Below are 26516 nucleotides of genomic sequence, written 5' to 3' on the forward strand. Positions count from 1 at the left end.
GTTAATGTGGCCCTTTGTGTCGCCGCAGGAAGTGACAAGCCGGGCTAATTAACAATGGCAGCTTAGGTATGGCAAAATAGGACTTGGCAACATCTTCTCAAACAAAAGCCAAGAGCTCTACATCCCCCTCACTACTAAAGCCTGCGGAGAATACAGAGGGATGCTGGGAGTTGTAGTCCGACACCACCTGATGCACGGGTTTCCCATAAGTCTGCCCTTGGGGCCTGAACACCTGGAGCAAGCCATTCCCTCGCCCCAACGTGCGCGGCTTTATTCCTCTGGGCTAAGGGTGAGCGGCAGGGAACGGGGAGAGAATAAGCGCATTGTTATTGCCCAGTTATATATTAACCAGCTCTCTGCCTCATAACGTCAGGAAACAATTGCCCCCAACGCCCTCATAACGTCAGCAAACAATTGCCCCAACACCCTCATAACGTCAGCAAACAATTGCCCCAACACCCTCATAATGTCAGCAAACAATTGCCCCAACACCCTCATAACATCAGGAAACAATTGCCCCAACACCCTCATAACGTCAGCAAACAATTGCCCCAACACCCTCATAATGTCAGCAAACAATTGCCCCAACACCCTCATAACATCAGGAAACAATTGCCCCAACACCCTCATAACATCAGGAAACAATTGCCCCAACACCCTCATAACATCAGGAAACAATTGCCCCAATACCCTCATAATGTCAGGAAACAATTGCCCCAATACCCTCATAATGTCAGGAAAACAATTGCCCCAACACCCTCATAACGTCAGCAAACAATTGCCCCAACACCCTCATAACGTCAGCAAACAATTGCCCCAACACCCTCATAACATCAGGAAACAATTGCCCCAACACCCTCATAACATCAGGAAACAATTGCCCCAATACCCTCATAACATCAGGAAACAATTGCCCCAATACCCTCATAATGTCAGGAAACAATTGCCCCAACACCCTCATAACGTCAGCAAACAATTGCCCCAACACCCTCATAACATCAGGAAACAATTGCCCCAATACCCGACCATTAGACCCCCCCCCCAGGCTTTGCCAGACCCCTATTATATAACATATATATAAGACAAAGGGAAGCGGCGTCAGGTTTGTTCCTTTAATTCCCGGCCCCTCCATCTAAATGCACAGACACAAGATGGGGCAGGTGGTTACAGCACAGCCGGAATCCTCACACAAATCAAAGAAAACAACCTCAAAAAATGCGCAGGTGCAATAAATATGAAACTATCACATTTAAATGTATAAATTAGAAAAAAAAAAAAGTCCATTTGGATTCCTATAAAGAGGGGGGGGAGGGGTCAATAAAACTGGCAGCCGCTGTCCAATCAGTCCATCGCAGAGGAGAAATGTGGCCCCCGAGTAACCATCACCTCAGGTCCAGCACGGTGATCCCGGCGTCCTGTACCGTCACGTGTCTGCAGGTCTGAAAGGGAGAGAAGCGCGTTATTGGCTCAGCTAGTACAAGTTGCCCAAGGGGCGGGTACGATTGCCATCTTGGAGTCAGGAAGGAATTTTTTCCCCTCTGGGGCAAATTAGAGAGGCTTCAGATGGGGTTTTTTGCCTTCCTCTGGATCAACTAGCAGTTAGGCAGGTTATATATAGGCATTATGGTTGAACTTGATGGACGTATGTCTTTTTTCAACCTAACTTACTATCTATGTTACTCTGTATGTCACAGCCCTCCGTATTCGCCCTCCTACAATGTTATACTCCCAATACAAGAACCAGACCATCCCATCAGGGGCAAGCAGGGGGTGTTAGATTTCAGAAGGAGAAGGGGGGGGGGGTATACGTTAGGTGTTCACCGAGTAGATTTATTAATGGAATAATAATACATTCAATTCCTTCATGTTACACTTACATTGAATTGTCGCGGCTCCTTGCTGTGAGGGTGGAACCCCTTCTTTTTGCATGCAGACACCTCCAACATCCCGGCGCTAGTGAGTCGGAAAATTCCAGTACTAAGGAAAATAACAAAACAAGAGATTGCTAAATATGGTACCAGGGGGTAGTGGGATTAAATGGGTGCTATTGGATATATTGGATAATAGGTAATAAACAGGGGGGGCCTGGGATACGTTAGATACTAGGGATAAAATGGGTGCCATTGGATATGTTGGATAATAGGTAATAAACAGGGGGGGCCTGGGATACGTTAGATACTAGGGATAAAATGGGTGCCATTGGATATGTTGGATAATAGGTAATAAACAGGGGGGGCCTGGGATACGTTAGATACTAGGGATAAAATGGGTGCCATTGGATATGTTGGATAATAGGTAATAAACAGGGGGGGCCTGGGATACGTTAGATACTAGGGATAAAATGGGTGCCATTGGATATGTTGGATAATAGGTAATAAACAGGGGGGGCCTGGGATACGTTAGATACTAGGGATAAAATGGGTGCCATTGGATATGTTGGATAATAGGTAATAAACAGGGGGGGCCTGGGATACGTTAGATACTAGGGATAAAATGGGTGCCATTGGATATGTTGGATAATAGGTAATAAACAGGGGGGGCCTGGGATACGTTAGATACTAGGGATAAAATGGGTGCCATTGGATATGTTGGATAATAGGTAATAACAGGGGGGGCCTGGGATACGTTAGATACTAGGGATAAAATGGGTGCCATTGGATATGTTGGATAATAGGTAATAAACAGGGGGGCCTGGGATACGTTAGATACTAGGGATAAAATGGGTGCCATTGGATATGTTGGATAATAGGTAATAAACAGGGGGGGCCTGGGATACGTTAGATACTAGGGATTAAATGGGTGCCATTGGATAAATTGAATAATAGGTAATAAACAGGGGGGGCCTGGGATACGTTAGTGGGGGGTGATGTTAGAATAGGGGTGCAGAAGGGAAACCTACTCATTGTGCTTTGGGGAGCAAACGATAGCAATGGCTTCTGGCAACATGAGCTGGTAGGAGCAGTGGGTGTGCAGATCCACGCTGGAGAGGAACGCCGTCTGGGTCGGATGCGTCTGCAAAACAAATGATAAGTCATTGACATGAAGTCCCATTGCTCCCATTGCAGCCGGGTAATGAGCCATTTGGCTACAGGGTGGAGTAGCCCTGTGTCCCTATAACCCTGTAGCGGCACACAGCAATTCTGAGCAGTTCCCATCCGTGTTTTTTGTCCCACACAAAATGGTTTTGGGGTGCAGAAAAAAACCACCACTAAACACACCAGAATGGATTTGCAGGTCCATATTCTAATAGTGTTTTTTTTCTGGACCCCTACAAGACCATATGAAAGGCTACCGGCTCTGTTCATACAATGGTTACACCCAGAGCAGCCATTCAGTGGCCGTCCAACCAGGGACTCTGCAAGGCCGAGGCTCAGACTGGCTGCTTTGGGTCAAGTATACAGTAATTTAATAACCTGCCCAAAGCCAAAGCAGCCCAGTAGGTGGCCCAGTATCGGATGGGAGCCTTAGTGCCTCCAACAACAGAAGGAAAACATTCAGTAAGTAAAATATCAGGACATTACTGGGGGGGTATAGATTGCTATCCCAGGCTCAGTAATTAAAAAATAGGGGACATTTAGCCATTAGGGCAACACTAATGTGAGGCACTAGTGTCTCCATCATTCCTTACTGGCCCCATCGTAAGGTGGCTAAACAAGGTAGGATTTGTTTGCTTGGCCACCTAAAGATGGGCAATATTGGGTTAACTCGATCATTTGGCCCTAGGGCCAAATGATCAAATTATAACAATGGTCATAGGTGCCATCGGATGGAAAATTACATTTTAGGCCAGATCAAAGCCAATTTTAGACCAGATTTCGGTTGGGCTGGGTCGTACTGGGGGGTGCAGGGCCCGCCGGGGCTACTGCTTCAGGGGCCCCTGCACTCCCCCAATGGTCCCCTGCAGCGAACTTCACCCCCACCTTCCCCGCAGGGTCCCCCACCACCTGTCCAACCCCCCCTGAGTGAAACTTACCTTCAGAGTGTCAGGGGAGGGAGACTGGCAGATTGGGGGAGTGCCCTGCGGGGATCGGGTCTGAGCAGCCCAGTCTGACCCTGGGCCCGTTGGTGAGCAAATAAGCTGCTGAATTGGTCTAAATGTATGGGCGCCTTTACCCTACAATACCAGCATGGGGCACAAAGCACTTGCCCCCCTTTGCCCCCCTATAAAGATATCTCTGAACACAGACTGACCATTTCCTAATATTAATACTAAATACCCAAGGCTGTCACATGATGCACAATCTTGGGCTTGTAGGGGGCACTTTCTGAACCCCAGGCTGCCCCGCGCCCCCCATTACATTGTGATTAAGATGAGCAGTATGAGTTGGGGGCACGTACGTGGATCCAGCCCAGGGTGAGGAGGTTGTGCTGATCCTGTACATTAAACAGCTCCTCCACGTTCTCCATGTCACAGTAGTCCGGCCCCGCAGACTGCTTTGGTACAATCACGTGGGTGATGGTGAATTCATCGTGAGTCTGCAACAGAGAAGGAGTAAGAGCAGCAGGAATGGGGGAGTGTAAGGGCTACACAAGGGCCAATGGGCCCCCAGGCTGAACAACTACATAGCCAGTTGGGCTTATCTCCATAGATGGCCAATAAGAAATAATGATCCCTTCCTTTGGGTTATGTGTCCATATGAGATTAGTGGGAGGGAGAAGCCCCCAGGGATGTTGCTAGACTCCTCTCTTCTCTCCCACCCCTTTCCCTTTTATTCTCCCAGTCTAACCCCCCCCCCCCCCCCGTTTCTCTTTCTTGTGCTTTTCCTTTACTTTTTGTCCCCTTTTTACTTTTTGCTCTCAGACCTTTTCTGACCAATATAATCAGTTTGTATGAAGTTGCCACTTCCAGTTGGTGATAATAACTCTGTTTGGGCTCCCAGTCACCCTTACCAGTTTGCCGCAGAGGATCCCACAGGTCTCGATGCCTCGGGAAGTATTGGCCTCGGCCAGCTGCAGAAATCGCTGGGACAGATCCCTGGGCAGTACAACCGGCCGCAGGCCATCCACTATTTCATCTAATGGGCAGAAAGGTATGGGTCAGTGTATGGGGGGTACATGGGGTGGGTCAGTGTATGGGGGGTACATGGGGTGGGACAGTGGATGGGGGGTACATGGGGTGGGTCAGTGTATGGGGGGTACATGGGGTGGGACAGTGTATGGGGGGTACATGGGGTGGGTCAGTGTATGGGGGGTACATGGGGTGGGACAGTGGATGGGGGGGTACATGGGGTGGGTCAGTGGATGGGGGGGTACATGGGGTGGGACAGTGTATGGGGGGTACATGGGGTGGGACAGTGTATGGGGGGTACATGGGGTGGGTCAGCGGATGTGGGGGGTACATGGGGTGGGACAGTGGATGGGGGGGTACATGGGGTGGGTCAGCGGATGGGGGGGTACATGGGGTGGGTCAGTGGATGGGGGGGTACATGGGGTGGGTCAGCGGATGGGGGGTACATGGGGTGGGACAGTGATGGGGGGGTACATGGGGTGGGACAGTGGATGTGGGGGGTACATGGGGTGGGACAGTGGATGTGGGGGGTACATGGGGTGGGACAGTGTATGGAGGGTACATGGGGTGGGTCAGTGGGGGGGTATGGGGGGGTACATGGGGTGGGTCAGTGGATGGGGGGGTACATGGGGTGGGACAGTGGATTGGGAGGTGCAACAGCAGTTGGGGGGTACATGGCATTTAATTATCAGCAGAGCCATCCTTAGGGGTGGCAAATAGGGTCAGCTGACCTTGGCCCTGCACTAGAAGGGGCTCAATGCTGATTGCAGAATAATTGCTTATTGATTGCCCAATCAGTATGGGGGCCCGGCACTGGATAGATTGCTCTGGGACCCACAAGCTTTCAGGCTGCCATGCCAGCAGTCCCAAATTCACCTGGTGGGAAACTGCCCATTTGGGGGTATCTGCTATAAGAATGCACAAACCATGGGTGGGCACAATACTTACTCTGCACGGCGCTCAGCGTAGCCGCCGGTTTCAGGGCCCTGGTGACAGGAGGGGACTGGCCGGTGTAGATGGAGGCGTCGTTCCTTTTCGCCTGCTCGGTGCAGCTGGATTTGGCGTTAGAGATGCACGTGACCATCCCGCCGTCTATCTGCTCCGGCACCTTGGGCGCATCTTTAATCTTCAGCTGATCCCTCACCTGGTCCTGCTTCCGCAACTGGTCCTCAAAGAAGCTGAACTGTTCCGTTTGGATCTGCTGTTGGCGTATTTGCGCCAGGCGCTTCTTCTCTGCTTCTATCAACTGCTGTTGCTCCAGCTTCTTCAGGCATTCGGCCTTCCGCTTGTGCTGCAGGACAAGGAAGGCAAATTAATGGGGTTGTTTGAATTCTTGGTTCCATTTCCCCCATTGGAAGACCAACCCTTGTTCAGGGTCCCCTCATCAGAAGGAAACATTGGGGTAACAGTCACCCTGCTATAGTTCCAGGGGTACCCAGGGCACAAATAAGCACTCACCCCAAATCCCCCCTAACTGGCCTTCAGGCTGGGCCCCCTTAGCCCATAACAAGGTTACAGATATATAGAAACATTGGGGTAACAGTCACCCCCTATAGTTCCAGGGGTACCCAGGGCACAAATAAGCACTCACCCCAAATCCCCCCCTAACTGGCCTTCAGGCTGGGCCCCTTAGCCCATAACAAGGTTACAGATATATAGAAACATTGGGGTAACAGTCACCCCGCTATAGTTCCAGGGGTACCCAGGGCACAAATAAGCACTCACCCCAAATCCCCCCCTAACTGGCCTTCAGGCTGGGCCCCCTTAGCCCATAACAAGGTTACAGATATATAGAAACATTGGGGTAACAGTCACCCCGCTATAGTTCCAGGGGTACCCAGGGCACAAATACAAGTATTAGTGCATATTGCCTGTATTTTCAGTCCCCTTCCCATAGGTGTCGCTGTTCCCTCCCAGAAAACAGATTCAGCACTGAGCACAACAAACTCAGTTCCAATACATAATCTGCTCCAGACTCAGCACAGAACATCATAAAAGTAATTATAACTCTCTATTATTTCACAGCGTGGACCTGACAAGTCCCTGCCCCAGTGAGCTTACAATCTAAGGTCCCTATCACATTCCCATCAGTCCCTGCCCCAGTGAGCTTACAATCTAAGGTCCCTATCACATCAGTCCCTGCCCCAGTGGAGCTTACAATCTAAGGTCCCTATCACATTCCCATCAGTCCCTGCCCCAGTGGAGCTTACAATCTAAGGTCCCTATCTCATTCCCATCAGTCCCTGCCCCAGTGAGCTTACAATCTAAGGTCCCTATCACATCAGTCCCTGCCCCAGTGGAGCTTACAATCTAAGGTCCCTATCACATTCCCATCAGTCCCTGCCCCAGTGGAGCTTACAATCTAAGGTCCCTATCTCATTCCCATCAGTCCCTGCCCCAGTGAGCTTACAATCTAAGGTCCCTATCACATCAGTCCCCTGCCCCAGTGGAGCTTACAATCTAAGGTCCCTATCACATTCCCATCAGTCCCTGCCCCAGTGAGCTTACAATCTAAGGTCCCTATCACATTCCCATCAGTCCCTGCCCCAGTGGAGCTTACAATCTAAGGTCCCTATCACATTCCCCATCAGTCCCTGCCCCAGTGGAGCTTACAATCTAAGGCCCCTATCACATTCCCATCAGTCCCTGCCCCAGTGGAGCTTACAATCTAAGGCCCCTATCCCATTCCCATCAGTCCCTGCCCCAGTGAGCTTACAATCTAAGGTCCCTATCACATTCCCATCAGTCCCTGCCCCAGTGGAGCTTACAATCTAAGGCCCCTATCCATTCCCATCAGTCCCTGCCCCAGTGAGCTTACAATCTAAGGGCCCTATCACATTCCCATCAGTCCCTGCCCCAGTGGAGCTTACAATCTAAGGTCCCTATCACATTCCCATCAGTCCCTGCCCCAGTGAGCTTACAGTCTAAGGTCCCTATCACATTCCCATCAGTCCCTGCCCCAGTGAGCTTACAATCTAAGGGCCCTATCACATTCCCATCAGTCCCTGCTCCAGTGAGCTTACAATCTAAGGTCCCTATCACATTCCCATCAGTCCTGCCCCAGTGGAGCTTACAGTCTAAGGTCCCTATCCCATTCCCATCAGTCCCTGCCCCAGTGGAGCTTACAATCTAAGGTCCCTATCACATTCCCATCAGTCCCTGCCCCAGTGAGCTTACAGTCTAAGGTCCCTATCCACATTCCCATCAGTCCCTGCCCAGTGAGCTTACAATCTAAGGGCCCTATCACATTCCCATCAGTCCTGCCCCAGTGAGCTTACAATCTAAGGTCCCTATCACATTCCCATCAGTCCCTGCCCCAGTGAGCTTACAATCTAAGGTCCCTATCACATTCCCATCAGTCCCTGCCCCAGTGAGCTTACAGTCTAAGGTCCCTATCACATTCCCATCAGTCCCTGCCCCAGTGGAGCTTACAATCTAAGGTCCCTATCACATTCCCATCAGTCCCTGCCCAGTGAGCTTACAATCTAAGGTCCCTATCACTTCCCATCAGTCCCTGCCCCAGTGAGCTTACAAGTCTAAGGTCCCTATCACATTCCCATCAGTCCCTGCCCCAGTGGAGCTTACAATCTAAGGTCCCTATCACATTCCCATCAGTCCCCTGCCCCCAGTGAGCTTACCAATCTAAGGTCCCTATCACATTCCCATCAGTCCCCTGCCCCAGTGAAGCTTACAATCTAAGGTCCCTATCACATTCCCATCAGTCCCTGCCCCAGTGAGCTTACAATCTAAGGTCCCTATCCATTCCCATCAGTCCCCTGCCCCAGTGGAGCTTTACAATCTAAGGTCCCTATCACATTCCCATCAGTTCCTGCCCCAGTGGAGCTTACAATCTAAGGTCCCTATCACATTCTCATCAGTCCCTGCCCCAGTGAGCTTACAGTCTAAGGTCCTATCACATTCCCATCAGTCCTGCCCCAGTGAGCTTACAATCTAAGCCTATCACATTCCCATCAGTCCCTACAATCTAAGGCCCCTATCCCATTCCCATCAGCCCCTGCCCCAGTGGAGCTTACAATCTAAGGTCCCTATCACATTCCCATCAGTTCCTGCCCCAGTGGAGCTTACAATCTAAGTCCTATCACATTCCCATCAGTCCCTGCCCCGTGAGCTTACAATCTAAGGTCCCTATCAGATTCCCATCAGCCCCTGCCCCAGTGGAGCTTACAATCTAAGGTCCCTATCACATTCCCATCAGTCCCTGCCCCAGTGGAGCTTACACTCTAAGGTCCCTATCACATTCCCATCAGTCCCTGCCCCAGTGAGCTTACAGTCTAAGGTCCCTATCACTGTCACACAGAAGGGGCAGGTTTAGCAGAGGCCAATGGACCTGCCTATCACGCTGCCTCACTCGGGCTCCGTGGCCCTTTGGGAAATAGATACCTTGTTATTATGTAAGGTTTGCTAGCCCCAGACCTTAGTGGGAAAGCCCAGCCAAAGAGGTGCATCATGGGACTTACCACGCCTTGCAGGTACTCCTGGTATTCCAGATTGTATTTCTTCAGCAGATCCTTCTTTAGTTCATCTGTTCTTGGAAATGCGACTTCCTTTAATTTCTTAAAGAGAACACAAAGGGGTTAAACATGTGCAAGCCCCGCCCACTAGGGCCTATTGAGACTCTAGCAGGCCCAGTATCGGACATGTTACACTGAAGAGTCTATGGCACCCAAACCCATAGAATTACCCTGTGGGGGCCACAGCTGCTCCGGGGGCTCCAGTTGGACAGCTTTATTTACATTGGTCGGGGGACCCAGGCTCCCTATTACTGGGCATTCTAGTCTGTGGCCCTTGAGTTCTTTGTGAACTACAACTCCCATAATTCCCCTATCGGTGTTGATAAATGAGCCCCCTCTCTCTTCTCAGTAAAAAAGCTGAATGAGGAAAGTAATTTAATACCTTGAGAATATCCTGCTTTTCGGGGATTTCATATTGCTGATAATCTCTGTGTCCGGGCAGTTTCTCAACAAATAACCTGCAGAAAGAGAGACAATAAATAAGAATAATACATTTAAGATGGGGGGGGGGGGGGGATCACATTAGGGGGCCCTGCACCAATGAACAAGTTCTTCAGCTGAACTACATCTCCCAGAATTCCTGCAAATGGCCTATGGGAACCATTGTTACATCATTTAAACCTTGAGGGGCCGGGGGGGGTATTGATCTAGGAGGGGAGTTAGGTTAAGTCATGTAGGGGGAAAGCTGGGGGCGATTGCTCTACTCACATAAATACAACTGAAACCATTCCCAGGTCCCGATTGGTTGGTATGGGTTACTAGGCACAAATCTGACTGGTTGGTATGGGTTACTAAGCATGAATCTGACTGGCCGGTATGGGTTACTAAGCATGAATCTGACTGGCTGGTATGGGTTACTAAGCATGAATCTGACTGGCTGGTATGGGTTACTAGGCATGAATCTGACTGGCTGGTATGGGTTACTAAGCATGAATCTGACTGGCTGGTATGGGTTACTAAGCATGAATCTGACTGGCTGGTATGGGTTACTACGCACAAATCTGACTGGTTGATATGGGTTACTAGGCATGAATCTGACTGGTTGATATGGGTTACTAGGCACAAATCTGACTGGTTGATATGGGTTACTAGGCACAAATCTGACTGGTTGATATGGGTTACTAGGCACAAATCTGACTGGTTGATATGGGTTACTAGGCACAAATCTGACTGGTTGATATGGGTTACTAGGCACACATCTGATTGGCTGGTATGGGTTACTAAGCATGAATCTGACTGGTTGGTATAGGTTACTAGGCACACATCTGATTGGCCGGTGTGGGTTACCAGGCACAAGTCTGATTGGCCGGTGTGGGTTACCAGGCACAAGTCTGATTGGCCGGTGTGGGTTACATGGCAGGGAGCACCAGTTATGCCCCAGGGTAAGGGCCCAGCCTGCCAAGCACAATACACACAGTTCTTACGTAATAAATTTGTTGTAGAGAACAAAGGCATTTTCAAGGTTTCCTTCTTCCAAATACACAGACGCCATTCTCTCCATCTCCACTCCGGAGCGGAAGTAGCGCCTGGGCGTGATGTCTTCATTGATGGTGATGTTACAGCCCAGCTTGCTCAGTGCCCGCACACGTTCCTCCGGGCTCAGCGACACGTCCGTGTGATCTGGCATAGCAACCAGCTTCTTCTGCAACGAGACACACACGGGTCAGGCTCAATAGGCCGGCATACGGGCTCCAACAGCGCTCTCAGCACTTCTATTGCTTTGTATTTCTACATATTGGTAGTTTTTGCACTGCTAATGTAACAACTCTGTAACAACAGCGCCACCTGCTGGTCAGTCCAGAGAATATCAAGTCAGAAATAAGTGAAAATGAAGAGTTTTGTGCTCAGAAAATGAAGTTAGGAAACAGAGAAGAGTCACCGGATGTTTCTTTGCTCAGTTCTAAGCAGGGAATCACCACAAGACCCTTGTACTGTACCTTTTTTCAAACGCCACTATTTAAGTAGCTTTCTAAATTATTATTATATTATTATTATTATATCCCTAGCATGCAAAATGTGCAGTTGCCTTGGGCCCCAAGTTTTGAGGGGGGGGGGGCCTGATGTCTAATACAATCTTTTTGCTGAGGGGCTTCTCTGGGGAAGATTACAATTATATTGAGAGACACAATGGTGTCAACTACACTACAGCAGAACCCTATGGGGGGGGGCAGGGGTAGCAAGGGGTCTGGATTGAGGGGACTACTTGCTGTGTGGCAGCAGTGGGGGGTATGTAGCAGTAGGACATCAGGGGGCCTGCTGGAGTGTGCTAGGGCCCCCCTAAAGATTCTATATGGGGGGGGCTGATGAGGTGATGGTACACTACTGGAGAGACAAGTGGTGTGAGAAATTTACAAGAGGAACTTGTGTGGGTCACTGGCATAACTAGGCTTAATGCAATGCTATGAACCCAACTCTGCAGTTATCTTATTGGTATAACTGGGGTTAATGCAATCAAATGAATCCAATTCTGCAGTTATCCTACTGGCATAACTAGGCTTAATGCTTTGAATCCAACTCTGCAGTGATCTTATTGTCATATCTGCAACACTCTATCATATCTGCAAAGCTCTATATCCATATTCAGCAGTGGCATATATGGGTCATTACGGTTAAAGAGAATGCCAAATACCATGGCCTAAAGTTTTAAGCACCATTCTGTATGTGCATTTTTTGGGGGCCCCAGTTTTACTTTATCCTTCAGCCCCATATATCTGCACACATAACAGTATACAGGACTAGTTAAGATATAAGTCACACTTGCCATTAACAAGTCTCCTGCTCGCCTGGTTTTAACACTGGTTTTAATTCTGTGCTTTTCCCACAGCTTTCCTTCTGGCTAATTGGATTTGGCTCTGCGGCCCTGCCCCAATAAAGTGCTATATTACAGGGTTCATGTAAGCAAAATAATTCCCTATAGCAGCTTCACGAGAGCGCAGCCGCAGAAACAGTTAAACAGGGCAGTAACCCCTTACATGCTGCAGTGTGGCCTGGTAGGTAGCAAGTCCAGCGCACACAGGGTTAAACCAATGGGATTTGAAAAGAAAACAACTCAGCACCTAGGAATGAGCTATAGTCGCACCCAGGCGAGAACCCAAACTGCTTGGAAAGGGCACATTGTTACTGGCAGGCAGCCCATCAGTACCAGTCTTGGCACCAATATGGGCACACTGTCGGACCAGTACCCATAGGAAAGCTGAGCAGTACAAGAGATGCTTTTGGCACCACAACGGGCACTTACATGGTCGCAACTGCCAGACCAGTATCCATAGCAACAAGTTTTCTGTCAGCTTCCCTCTTGCTACTCGTTGCCACATCCCTGGTAGTCCCCATTAGCGTGCCCATGTCGGTTCCCTATGGGGCTTATGCCAGCAGAAGTGGCTTCCGAAAAGCATAGACTGGAGCCATTAGGAACAAGCACGTGCCCCTGATCAGAGGTAGCCTAATAACAGATGCACCAGGACTGGTAACAAATAACCAATCAGTAGGTAGCATTTACTGAATATCAGTTTGGAAGCCGACAGCTGATTGGTTGCTAACAGGCCTGGTTCAAACTTAATTGCAAACTTGCCCTTCAGCTGTAAAAGGGGTGGTTCAACTTTAAGTTAACTTTTAGTATGTTATAGAATATCTTATGCCTAGCAACCTTACAACTGGTCTTTATTATTTATATTTTATCGTTTTTGAATTATTTTTTATTTCTCTTCTACATCTTTGCAGCTTTCAAATGGGGGTCACTGACCCCGGCAGCCAAAACCTATTGCTCGGTGAGGCTACAATTTTATTAATGTTGTTACTGTGTATTCCTTATCTTTCTATTTAGCCCCTGCCCTAGTCAACACTCAGTTTCCGATTCGAACCACTGCCTGGTTGCTAAGGTAAACAAGACCCTAGAGCAACCAGATAGCTGCTGAAATTCACTCTGTCCCACAGCGATGCGGATACTTTAGATGTTCGAAACTTAATGCAAAATGAATCTTCAGAATACATTTTTTTCCTTAGTTTCCAGGATATTAGCAGTTTTAGACTCTTACCACATTGAATTTGTAACAGGAGCCCCTCCTGCTGTTTACACTGAGCGACTGCAAAGAGCAGACACCCCCCCCTGCGTGAGAAAGTTCTGCCCAGCCGGCCAGCAGGGGGCACTCCTGCTCCCAATTCATGATATCAACAGTGCAAAACTGCTAAGCTCTCTGACGAGCACTCTGGGTAATTTCCCATTCTGTTCTCTTTTATGGCTAGGTATATGTGGCACTAACCCCCATAATAAAAGGCACTAGGCCCAGGAGCAACCCATAGCAACTAACATAACATAACAACTAACCCATAGAAGTTTTTAAACAGGTGACCAGTAAGTGCTACCTTCTGATTGGTTGCTATGGCTTACTGCACCCAGGCAAACTTAGTACTTTTTATTATATAAACCCAGCATTTTTACAGTTAAGAAGAGCCGTTTGGCTCTTGAATGCCCAAGAATGCCACCCCCCTTACAGATGTCACCCAAACATGGCCAATCCCCTGGCAGTCACCCCTACATGCCCCTCCCCAAGCAGTCACCCCTACATGCCCCTCCCCAAGAAGTCACCCCTACATGCCCCTCCCCAAGCAGTCACCCCTACAGGCCCCTCCCAAGCAGTCACCCCTACAGGCCCCTCTCCAAGCAGTCACCCCTACAGGCCCCTCCCCAAGCAGTCACCCCTACATGCCCCTCCCCAAGCAGTCACCCCTACAGGCCCCTCCCCAAGCAGTCACCCCTACAGGCCCCTCCCCAAGCAGTCACCCCTACAGGCCCCTCCCCAAGCAGTCACCCCTACAGGCCCCTCCCCAAGCAGTCACCCCTACAGGCCCCTCCCAAGTCACCCTACAGGCCCCTCCCAAGCAGTCACCCCTACAGGCCCTCCCCAAGCAGTCACCCCTACAGGCCCCTCCCCAAGCAGTCACCCCTACATGCCCCTCCCAAGAAGTCACCCCCTACATGCCCCTCCCCAAGCAGTCACCCCTACAGGCCCCTCCCCAAGCAGTCCACCCCTACAGGCCCCTCCCCAAGCAGTCACCCCTACATGCCCCTCCCCAAGCAGTCACCCCTACATGCCCCTCCCCAAGCAGTCACCCCTACATACCCCTCCCCAAGCAGTCACCCCTACATGCCCCTCCCCAAGCAGTCACCCCTACATGCCCTCCCCAAGCAGTCTCCCATACATGCCCCTCCCCAAGCAGTCACCCATAAATGCTGCCCCCCCAACAGTCACCAGACTGTACCCATCCCCCCTACCAGGTCCCAGCACCCCAGCAGTCACCTAGACATGCCCCCCATTGCACTATATAGACACACAGAAATACCCATGCTCCCAGCACCATCGCTATAATAACTGCACCCCCCCCCCCCACATAAATGCTGTTATTATGGTTTCTATCCCACCCCCATTAGGAGAGGTGCTGCCCCTGCTGAGAGCCATTAATGTGCGTAATGAAGAGAAAATGCATCACCAGGGAAGAGACGGGCTGCTCCATGGCGAGGGGAGGTTGCTGGGGAGGCAGCGGGGAAACAGCTTCACAGTCGTTCCATCTGCAGCCTGGGGGGGGGGGGGGACAGAGACAGAGAATCAGTGACGGCTCCAATGGATCAAGTAACGTCAGTTCCTCCATATGAATCATAAGTCAATGAATAGACAGGAGACTGGCTGATACTGGGCCTTATCTATATATGAGCAGAGAGAGGCCACACAGCACTTATATCTATATGCAACATGGTCGCTGAGCTTGCAAAAGAAATGGCATTTCCCAAAGAACAAAACCCTGCACTTTATCAGATCAATAACTTGCTTTGTAGAAAGGCAGCCAACCCTTCCTTGAAACGAGCCACTGAATCTGCCATTACGGCCCTCAATCAGCTGGGAGTTACTGGCCGACGGGAAGCAATTTGCTATGGTACGTTCCATGGCAGTTGGGTCCCTACATACGCTCCAACATAGGGGGAGGCAATGGGCCAGTCTGTGTAAGGGAAAGGCAACTGAACCGGTTCCTGAGTGAAAAAAAACAAAAGCCAATAGCGAGGCCATGTGGCTCCGTAGAACAGGGAATGTGCCCGCGGGCTACAATGAGGCACGGCTCACCGAGTGCAGAGAATTCTCTTCATTGGGAACAAAGTGCTACTTATGTATGCAGCGCTGTACAGTAGAATACATTAATACAAACAGGGGGTTAAGGATAATGGATAAATACAAAGTACAACAATAAACACAAGATACAGTTGCAATAAGTTAAGAGTCAAAGACACAAGAGGATGGAGGTCCCTGCCCCGTAGAGCTTACAATCTATATGGGAGGGGTAACTTACAGACACAAATAGGCAAATATTGAAATATGGGAACCAGAGGAGTGTTGGCTTGGCATAAGGAGAAAGCTTGGGGGAGACAGACTGGATCTAAATCATTTGATATGAGGGTCCAAGACCACTTCATGCCAAGCCCCGCCTCCAACACACCCATCCCTGCCCTCCAGCTGCCCATCAGGTCTGAACTGGGAGTCAAAATAGCCCCCAGCATTCGTAGTACCCAGAGGCCGAAACAGCCCCCCACAGGCCCGATAAGTAGTCTATGGCATCTTACAGCCCCTCTGGCATTTGCCTGAATCCACAAATTGCCAGTCCGGGCCTGCTGCCCACTCACTGCCAGTTCCCCCCCGATGGGAGCCTAGAGCAGTAGCTGGGGGGGCAACCTAAAACCAGTTGATAAAGCCCATATTTATCTATTATTATCTTATTAACCCCGTAATAAGTAATATGTATTCTACTGTACAGCGCTGCGTACATACAGTAAGTAGCACTTTATAAATAAAGTTATACATACATACATACATACATACAGATATACATACATTTGCACCCCAAGGTACTGAAAGAAGAAGACATTAAAGGCCAGTTATGGTGACTTTTGAACTTTAGATTGTAAGCTCTTGCAAGCAGGACCCAAGGGTCCAAGAGGCAGCTGGCACACTGGGTACAGTTTACAGCTCTGGAGAGATTCCTGGCAGAGGTTGAAAGCCACACAGTACCCACGTATGGGCCATTGCCAGCTGAGAGAATGCCAAGCGTAACGCCCAAGTGCCAGCAAGCCTGAGATAGATAAGGGGGTCACTGGGTGCTCAAGGTTGTTCTGCTGAAGGGTGGGTGCTATCAGTGAGAGCCGAGGGACTGTTAAAGTGCCATAGAAGCACCTATAGGAGACAAGCCTGCACACCCAAGATACACAGATGCTAATTGGTCAATGTCTCTTTATTACAAGCCCAGTCATTGGCTATTCAGACCGACGTGTACGTAAATTCCACTGATTTTCACCAAAAGCCCCTTCTCATTGGCTGAGCGTTTATATTGCATCATTGCTTTAGTGTCAGACATAGGGGAAATGTCTTATTCCTAGAAAACCAGGACAGGACGGAGGAATTCCCTCAGAATCAGGAAATGAATGTTGCAATATACTCCCTGAATACTAAGGGGAGTAACAGATATAAAGTGTTGAGTAACCAGTTAGTACTCCCTACTGATTGGTTGCTATAGGTTACCTGAATTCTGCCACCTTTGCCACTCGCAGTGCCCCTCAGCCCTATGTAATCATGTCCTTGATATTGAGTTGTAGTTCAGCAGCAGCTGGAGAGCTTGCAAAGGTATGGGATCCCTTATCCGGAAACCGATTATCCAGAAAGTTCCGAATTATGGAAAGGCTGTCTCCCATAGACTCCATTATAAGCAAATAATTCTAATTTGTAAAAAAGATTCCCTTTTCTCTGTAATAATAAAACAGTACCTGTACTTGATCCCAACTAAGATATAATTACCCCTTATTGGGGCAGAACAGCCCTATTGGGTTTATTTAATGGTTAAATGATTCCCTTTTCTCTGTAATAATAAAACAGTACCTGTACTTGATCCCAACTAAGATATAATTACCCCTTATTGGGGGCAGAACAGCCCTATTGGGTTTATTTAATGGTTAAATGATTCCCTTTTCTCTGTAATAATAAAACAGTACCTGTACTTGATCCCAACTAAGATATAATTACCCCTTATTGGGGCAGAACAATCCTATTGGGTTTATTTCATGGTTAAATGATTTTTAGCAGAATTAAGTTATGGAGATCCAAATTACAGAAAGACCCCTTATCTGGAAACCCCCAGGTCCCAAGCATTCTGGATAACAGGTCCCATACCTGTAGTTGCCAGTCTCTGACACAGAGCACACGGAATGCAGCTGCCAATCACGCACGTGTCTCAGCCCAAGTGTGCAACGCACAATTCATTCCCATCCATTAGCAAATGGCCTTCAGGCACATGTGTGTGGCACAGTGTCACGGCTCTACGCCAGAATGCTTCTCTATATATCTCATCGACCTATGAGTTGTGCTTTTAATAAGGCAGAGCTGGGCCAAGTTGGCTAGGTGCCCAAGGCAGCCCAGTTGGCTACTAATGCCCACGTGCTTCATGCCTATTGCCCCCTCCATCATTGTGCTTCTGCCTACCCCTAGTTCCGGCCCAGCAGTCAGGCATGAATATCCCATAATCCCACATCCCAGCAAGCTCTGTCCGACCCCACAACCCACCTATGCCACACCCCTTTAAAGGGGACCTGTCACCCTAAAGAATAATTCCAAATCCTTTTGTATTATGTTAGTAGAGCCAAATAAACTTTACTTGCACCATCGAAAATATTGAATTTCTTTTTCCTTCAGTCTTGGAATTTACAATCACAGCAAGCAGGCAGCCGCCATTTTGTGTATGCTGTTCTGAAGGAAGCTTTGTTTTACCCCCAACTATTTGCTATTATGTGATATCTATGAAGTGCTGAATAGAAAAACTAAAGTAATTGTAATTGAAAAATATGAGCTGTCAATCATATATTGCCTGCCCCGCCTCTATGCCTTCGGCATAGAGGCGGGGCAGGCAATATATGATTGACAATTCAGATTTTTAAATGCATTTCTAACAGGTATGGATGATTCAATTAAAAAAAGAATTTGGGTTTCATGTTAACTTTCTGAAGGACTTTTATTTTACAGTTTTTTTTGTGTGTGGGTGACAGGTCCCCTAGGATTCTAAACTGTCCAATCAAAACAGTAACAATTATACAGGCACTATGGAAGCCTGAGAGGGTCATGGCCAGGGAGCCAGAAGCCCAGTTCATTATACCCAGTAAAGTTAATGCACTTTGTTCCCCAAATTCAGTAAGCAAATGAGGTCCATGACAAGCAGGGAACTTCCCAAGCCGTATTGGGCCGGAGGAAGCAGCCGCTAAAGCTACACACCAATTGCACTTCCCATTAGCCCTGGGGGCCCCGACTCAGTAGCCCTGGGACTGTGTAGCCGCAGCTCCTGCATTACAAAACATATAATAACTTTTATACGGCATGAAACCAAACTGCAAAAGTGCTCAGAGGAGCAAATATACTTTCATTTTCTACTTTTAAACATGAAAGTCTCTACCACCCATACACGGAATTATTCCCTGACCCACAGAGCTTACATTCTGTCTCAGCTTACCAGTTGCCCATCCCTACTGTATATATAGCATTATCAGGGGGCTGAACTACATCCCACAGAATACACCAGCGATGCCAACCCACTGTGCCACCAATATGCCAGATAGAAATATATCAATAAACACCAAAAAGTTCTTTAACCCTTATAAACCCAATATGGAGGCCCTTGGGGGGGGGGCAACCAGAGCTGCTCACACAGCCACACAGAGTATCTGGCAGCCAATACACAGGTCAGAACAGAAGGGCCCTTGTGCCCAGGGTCCCATGGAGATCACTGCCCCTATAACCGGCACATAGTACAGCCGGGGGCAGAACAATGGCCCCCAGTACATCTATAGTCTGACTAATCCTGGCACAAGGAAACAGGATACATCTGCAGTGTTCCCTCAGCTCCGCTCTGCAGCCAGACTGGGGGCCGGCGGGTTTTATTCTAGCTCTCAATATAATGCGTGGGTCCAAGGCAAAGGTTGGGGCGCCCAAGTGCCCACAAGTTGATAAACGACTCTTCAAAAAGGGCCCCCATTAACATCTCCAAAAGATAATCTGCGTGCCTTTATTTTCAATATTTCTGTAGCACTTTGTTCTATTATATTGTGCGGTTTTACAATTGGTAGCCAGGAGCAACTTGTAGCCTTGGTTTTTCCAATAGGGCAGTGGCCAAGCCATTGTGGCTGCAGCTCATGAGATGAAGCTTTTATACTCAAGCCTACGGCAGCCATTATAACCCGGGCCACCAACGGTTTCAGTTTGGAAAGGACAGACCATAGACCCCCAAAAGATATGGATTATTATAAGAAGTGAAGGAATACTCTCATTGGGCAATTCCCTTGCATGAATGGGGCCACGGCCACTGAGCAGTGTTGCTTTAAGAATCCACCCAGGTGTAGATTAAGGGGTGGGGGATACAGGGCTACACTCTCAGCAATATGTGTCTAATTGGCCAGCAGGGGGCCCCATTCCAAGGCACAATGTACTGCTGACTGGGCTGTTCCGAGGGCCCCTTCCCAGGTGATAAATGTTTTCCATGAACTCTCATTTCCTCCCGATATTAATTTTCAATGAGATAAATGTATTTCCAGTAACAGGACTGGAACTCTCTGATGCGATGGAGTCGGCTCGGCTACAATTCAATCTGCTTGTTGATTTTATCAGCCAATTAGGGACAGAAACACTTTGCTTAAAGTATCCCGGGTTGGTGTTAGATCCAGTTAGGCCACAAGATACATTTCTGTGATAATAGTACTGTCATCTGTATCCCTGTATAACTCAGCCTGCAGCCTTGTGCCTTTATATGGGCACAGAACCCCTCAGTGACTGCTAATATCCTTATCATTTACAGTAGGGGGTACATTATCCCTTATAATACATGAGTGATACTCAGAGTTCCCTGTATAACTCAGCCTGCAGCCTTGTGCCTTTATATGGGCACAGAACCCCTCAGTGACTGCTAATATCCTTATCATTTACAGTAGGGGGTACATTATCCCTTATAATACATGAGTGATACTCAGAGTTCCCTGTATAACTCAGCCTGCAGCCTTGTGCCTTTATATGGGGGGCACAGAACCCCTCAGTGACTGCTAATATCCTTATCATTTACAGTAGGGGGTACATTATCCCTTATAATACATGAGTGATACTCAGAGTTCCCTGTATAACTCAGCCTGCAGCCTTGTGCCTTTATATGGGCACAGAACCCCTCAGTGACTGCTAATATCCTTATCATTTACAGTAGGGGGTACATTACCCCTTATAATACATGAGTGATACTCAGAGTTCCCTGTATAACTCAGCCTGCAGCCTTGTGCCTTTATATGGGCACAGAACCCCTCAGTGACTGCTAATATCCTTATCATTTACAGTAGAGGGTACATTATCCTTATAATACATGAGTGATACTCAGAGTTCCCTGTATAACTCAGCCTGCAGTTCATTTGCCCCCACCTCCACCTACTGATTTTCCCACAATGCTCTTCCCCGGAAGAAGAGACTGTTCCAATAAGAACAATAAGAGGGGGTTGGGGCTGAAAGCGCTTATCACTTGACGCCTTCCAGTTTCAGGTGTGAGAAGGAACAGAACAAATTCAAAACAGCACAAAAAATAGCAGAAGTGAAAATTCCACCCGTTCCTATGAGTGAGTTATGTAGGGGTTCCTGTAGCAGGGGGGCCCCCGGGGAGAGGCGGTCCCACACAGCCACCTAACCTACAGACTGGGGGTCAGCGTTACAAGCGCCCGCTGGGCAAACACCAAAGAAAGAACCTGCCAGTGGGGGTGGAAATGGGTGCAACTGCCCAAGCCCTGCAGATAGTGGGGCCCAACAGGGAACAGAGATAGAACTCCCAGTACCCAGGGCGGCCATCAGAAATCCACTTTCATTATCCTTACTGAGCCTTTCACTCAAGGATTCCAGGCCCAGTGGGCCACTTGGATATATGCCCCCAGCTGGGTTCCTGAAAGGGAATTATATCAGAGAGGCCGAGGGGCGACGGGAAGGTTGTGCCAGCCTGAGACAATGGCAGCTTGGGCACATCTAAACCTACAGGGTCACACCTTCCAGAACCTTGTTGGGGGGGGGGGGCTGGGATGGGCACTAGAGGCACCGTTAAACAAAACATCAAGATCCAGTGGCAGGGCCGCCATCAGGGGGGCACAGGGGGGACAGTTGTCCCGGGCCCGGACGATGGTTGCTTTAAAGGGGGCCCGGCCGTAATACAGTTTTTTAGCTCGGGCCCCCTTTAAAGAACTCCGGGCCCTGTTATTGGTTCATTGGTGGCCAGCGGGAAATTTGATTGGTTGCGCCCCGTGTGTCCGTACACACAGGGCGCAACCTTATAAAATGCAGCGGGGAGCCGGCACATATGAAGAGGACGCAGTAGAAGGAAGTTGCTGGTGGGGGAGCTGGAGGATGCCGGAGGGAAGCGGGAGTAAGTAGCGGGAGTAAGTAGCTGGGGTGCAGGGCAGGAGCAAGTAGCTGGGGGTGGAGCTGGAGGATACTGGGGAAAGCCACAGGCAGACGCTGGAGGGGGTGCTGTGCAGATGCTGCGGGGAGCTGGAGGATTCTGGTGGGAGCTGGGGGGAGCCGGAGGATGCTTGGGGGGGTTTGGGAGCTGAAAGGATGCTGGGAAGGACTCTGGTGGGGAGCTGCAGGTTTCTGGTGGGAGCCGGAGGATGCCCAGAAAATTGTGTTGTGAGGGGCCCTGTGATTTCTGATGGCGGCCCTGTCCAGTGGTGTAACTTAGTCCAGTCCCTCCTCCCTTGTCCCTCCTCCCGGCCCTGACCTCACCTCTATATTTTAGGTAGGAGAGGGGGTCAGGGAAGAGGAACGGAGGTACAGCAGACCCCTTGGTCCAGCCCCCCGGCCGGGATATCGGCTGAACCGGGAATGGAAGGGATTCCCAATTGGGGGTAGAAATGTATCTGACACAGAGATCCTGTATATAACACACACTGTGTATCCTGTTACACTCGCTATAAGGTGTCTAAGTGCCGGCAGGAACACGCCTGAGCCGAGCGCAGCCTGGGGAGCTTCCCCCCAATGATTACATAAGGTCAGGTTTTGTTGACAGTAACAATAGGCCGTTCCTCCCCCAGCCATATACTGTTTCTAGTGCAGAAAGTCACCCCCGCTAAACGGTCTGGTTTGGCGCGTCCCGGGCAGATTCCCATAATGATACTTTACGTGTGTGTATATAAACAGTATATGTGCCCTGGCGTAATGGGAAGAGCCCTCCATCACTACTTACTGTAATACAGAGCCGGAACTGGGGGGCAGGTAGGAGAGGCACGTGCCTGGGGCTCAATGGTAAGGGGGGTGCTATGCATGGACACCCCCCGATTTATGTTCAGATATCATTTGGGTGGGCCTGTTGCAGCATAGGGATTCCCCTGTACTAAGCACAATTCAGCAGGAACAGCCCCCTAAGTTTGCCCATAGCCTGTACAGAGAGATACCATAAAACTATGTCACATAGGGATTCCCCTGTACTAAGCACAATTCAGCAGGAACAGCTCCCTAAGTTTGCTCATAGCCTGTACAGAGAGATACCATAAAACTATGGCACATAGGGATTCCCCTGTACTAAGCACAATTCAGCAGGAACAGCCCCCTAAGTTTGCCCATAGCCTGTACAGAGAGATACCATAAAACTATGTCACATAGGGATTCCCCTGTACTAAGTACAATTCAGCAGGAACAGCCCCCTAAGTTTGCTCATAGCCTGTACAGAGAGATACCATAAAACTATGTCACATAGGGATTCCCCTGTACTAAGCACAATTCAGCAGGAACAGCCCCCTAAGTTTGCTCATAGCCTGTACAGAGAGATACCATAAAACTATGGCACATAGGGATTCCCCTGTACTAAGCACAATTCAGCAGGAACAGCCCTGTAAGTTTGCTCATAGCCTGTAATCATTATAAAATGGAAATTGGGCTCTTAAAGTGTTACCATAGGCACGTTTTCCTGCCCCTGGTAAGTGGCCACTCATTGCTGCCTGAGGCTAGCCTATTACCCTGCCTCGTGGCCCTGGATATCCTACAAACAGCCCCGGTGACATTCCAGGGTACAAGTCACAGGGATGGCACAGCAGGAATCTCACAATAGGGCTGACACCCGTCCAACCACGCTCTGAGCAGGCGGGAACTCGTGACCTTAAAATGCTTTTAAACACCAGCCCGGGGATGAATGGGTTAAATCACCTGAAAAGTCACTAAAAAATGAATGGGCTCTTCCACAGCATTCTACTAAATGCCACCTACACACACAGGCACCGTGACAAACAGGCAGTTACCGCGTGTCACATGGCTCGTACAGTCATGTGCCTCAGCCAATGATAGGGAAAACTCTGGGCCTGGGAGCGAGGAGAGGGGGTCAGCACAGGGATAGACATGGGGAGGGGGGGCTAGAGCAATGCCATAAGGGCCCCCAACTAATCATGTTGAACTACAAATCCCAGTAGCTTTATGCCCATTAAACATATATACAGTATAACATGTATTTGCACCCTTAATATCAGCTTAGATGCCCATTATGGCCCCCCCAATCCAAGCAGTAACGTCCCGCCCATGACGACCGTGATGCTCTTACTGAGAGCCCAGTGATTGGAGGAGATGCTCAACCAATCAGCCGTCTGTCAGTAACAACAGACATCGGGCCGAGGTACATATCAATGAGCCGATGCGGTCCCCTATCCGACAGGAAAATCAAATCTGTCCAATCAACACCCGGACGATGTTCAGCCTGATATTGATTGGGGGGGTCCATATACAGGCAGATAAGATGCTAAATCGGACTAAAGGATTCGACTCGGCAGCTTAAATCTGCCCGTGTAATGCCCCCTTTACAGAATGCCAAATGCCATTGGGGCAGATACAATACATATGGGCTGCTCTGACTTCTTAAACTACAACTCCCAGCAGCCTCAGCCAGCGAATGGTTATGCAGGAGACACAGTATTAGAAATACAGATGCCGGATGCCAGTTAACATAGAGGGGAAGCTCTTCAGCCAAATTGAAGTAAATCAGAACACAGGGCCCCTTATTATCCCAAGAGGCGCCACAAGGGCACAGGAGCGAGGCCCGAGCCCCCCTACGCACACAGGCAGCAGGCAGTCGCTAGCAGGCAGTCGCTAGCAGGCAGTCGCTAGCAGGCAGGGCTGTGCTCCATTACAAGTTAATGGTTTGCAGAGTCACAACTATAAAAGCTGCTCGTTCAGAGGCTGAATCCATGGCCTTGGGGTACAGAGATTTACAGCAAATCATTCCCCCCCCCCCCCCTTCCCTGTGTTCACTCCGTCCCAATGGCTCCCCCACACATGATTGGCTTAAAGGGACCTGGTTGCTTATATAGGGGCTATAGGGTGGGCCTGATCCAGTTCCATGATGCACAGGCCGTTGTGGTACAACTACATCACAAGTCTACTCATTCCCTTAAATCGTGGCGCTTTAGCTTCAACCTTACAGGTTATTAAAGGGATGTGCCGGCCTCCCCTAAACCAACTCTGTACTGTGAGCTCCAATGTAACCCTCATATGGACCTTTAGCTGTTGCTGAACTACAACTCCCAGATTTCAGAAGCTGAAGGGAGTTGTAGAACCACCACATTCAGCTCTCGGACGCCAGCGGGAGTTGTACTTCAACAAGCGGCATGTTGGGCGACATATATACCAACTGTTACTCTGCCAACCTTGCCACCCCATACCTGGTTATTCCCCCCCCGACATCTATAACTGGGCTTTGGGGGTAAATTCCCCCAGTTTAACCCCCCACTGATAGCAATAGTATCACTCAGCAATCAGATCCCAGACAAACATGGCAATGGGGACAGTAACCGCTCAGCTCTTCAGGTTGTATTGGGGGGTACAACCCCTATCTACTAAAGCTGAGTGTTGTAGTACAACAACCACTCACATTTAGCAGCTGTACATCATGCCCTCAGCAGCCCGACGGGGGCACAATCACTAATTAATCATTAAACGCCACCCCAGGTACCATACCTACAGCAGGAGCCTCATTACCCTGATTAAATCAATGAGGAGTAACCCTTGGTGTGCCAGAGAGGCGAGCAAGGTGCAACAGCCACTTACCAGCAGTGCGATCCGTGCAGCAGCAGCCCCGGCTGGCAGCTCCTCTGCCTTTTCATGGGGATCAGAAGCCGCCGGCTTTTGCTGGAAGCAGGTCTATTCTGCCAGAGGGAGAGAGAAATCAAATGACAGCAGCAGTTGGGGGGGGGGGGGGGGGGGGTCTCACAGTGGATTCCTATTGGTCTCCTGCCCTGAGAATAATGATCAGCCTCCCCATACACAGAGCCACTGCCCTATATATTCATATGGAATGATGAGTTCTCCCAATGGAAAGCCTTCTGTTGGTAGCCACCCTCCTCCCCTTCTAGCCACCCTTCCATTGTGCTGGCTTACCTGGGCTGCTGGCTAGCAGTGACGCATGGCTAGTCCCCAGGGGAAGGGGAGAGGCAGAAACGTGAGCCTGGAGGGAGCGAGAGCCAAGCTGTGACTGCGGCTTCCTCATCGACTGTCAGGCAACCTTGGTACATCAGCCAGTGCAGCCTGCAGTGTAAGGGAAGAGCCCGCCTCCTCCAGGAAGCAAGATGTCTGCCCCTGCTTCTTATAACCCGTACTGACCTCCCATGGTTCTGCCGAGGAGCTGCTCCATTGTTATCATTAAATGTATTGATATTAATGTGTAATTTTACCCAGTCGAGTAACGGCTCGGCCGAGCAGCCTGATGGGGCCACACTGGGGTTATTACCTCACCCCTTTATTATTATTATTAACATTTATTTATAAAGCGCCAACATATCCCGCAGCGCTGTACAATAAGTGGGTTCCATACATTGGACATACAGAGTAACATATAAAGCAATCAATAACCGATACAAGAGGTGAGGAGGGCCCTGCCCAAAAGAGCTTACATATACCCCAAATGAGGGT

At 49.4% G+C, this 26516-nt stretch overlaps 1 protein-coding gene across 3 annotated transcripts; it reads right to left on the minus strand.

Annotated features, from left to right (window-relative positions):
• Positions 1-1098: 1098 nt before the first annotated feature.
• stambpl1 (STAM binding protein like 1) lies at positions 1099-26161 on the minus strand. Of its 3 annotated transcripts, none has more exons than XM_031904921.1 (12): positions 25986-26161; positions 25656-25748; positions 15025-15110; positions 10965-11182; positions 9923-9998; positions 9487-9582; positions 5957-6299; positions 4891-5015; positions 4339-4476; positions 2900-3012; positions 1878-1977; positions 1099-1439 (listed from the first exon to the last, which is right to left on the minus strand). In XM_031904921.1, the coding sequence occupies exons 3-12, from the start codon at positions 15046-15048 to the stop codon at positions 1383-1385; spliced, it is 1290 nt and encodes a 429-aa protein (XP_031760781.1). In that variant the 5' UTR covers positions 15049-15110; positions 25656-25748; positions 25986-26161; the 3' UTR covers positions 1099-1382.
• Between the last annotated feature and the right edge of the window lie 355 nt (positions 26162-26516).

The sequence above is a fragment of the Xenopus tropicalis genome, chromosome 7 (genome assembly GCF_000004195.4).
Source record: "Xenopus tropicalis strain Nigerian chromosome 7, UCB_Xtro_10.0, whole genome shotgun sequence".
NCBI classification, from domain to species: Eukaryota; Metazoa; Chordata; class Amphibia; order Anura; family Pipidae; genus Xenopus; species Xenopus tropicalis.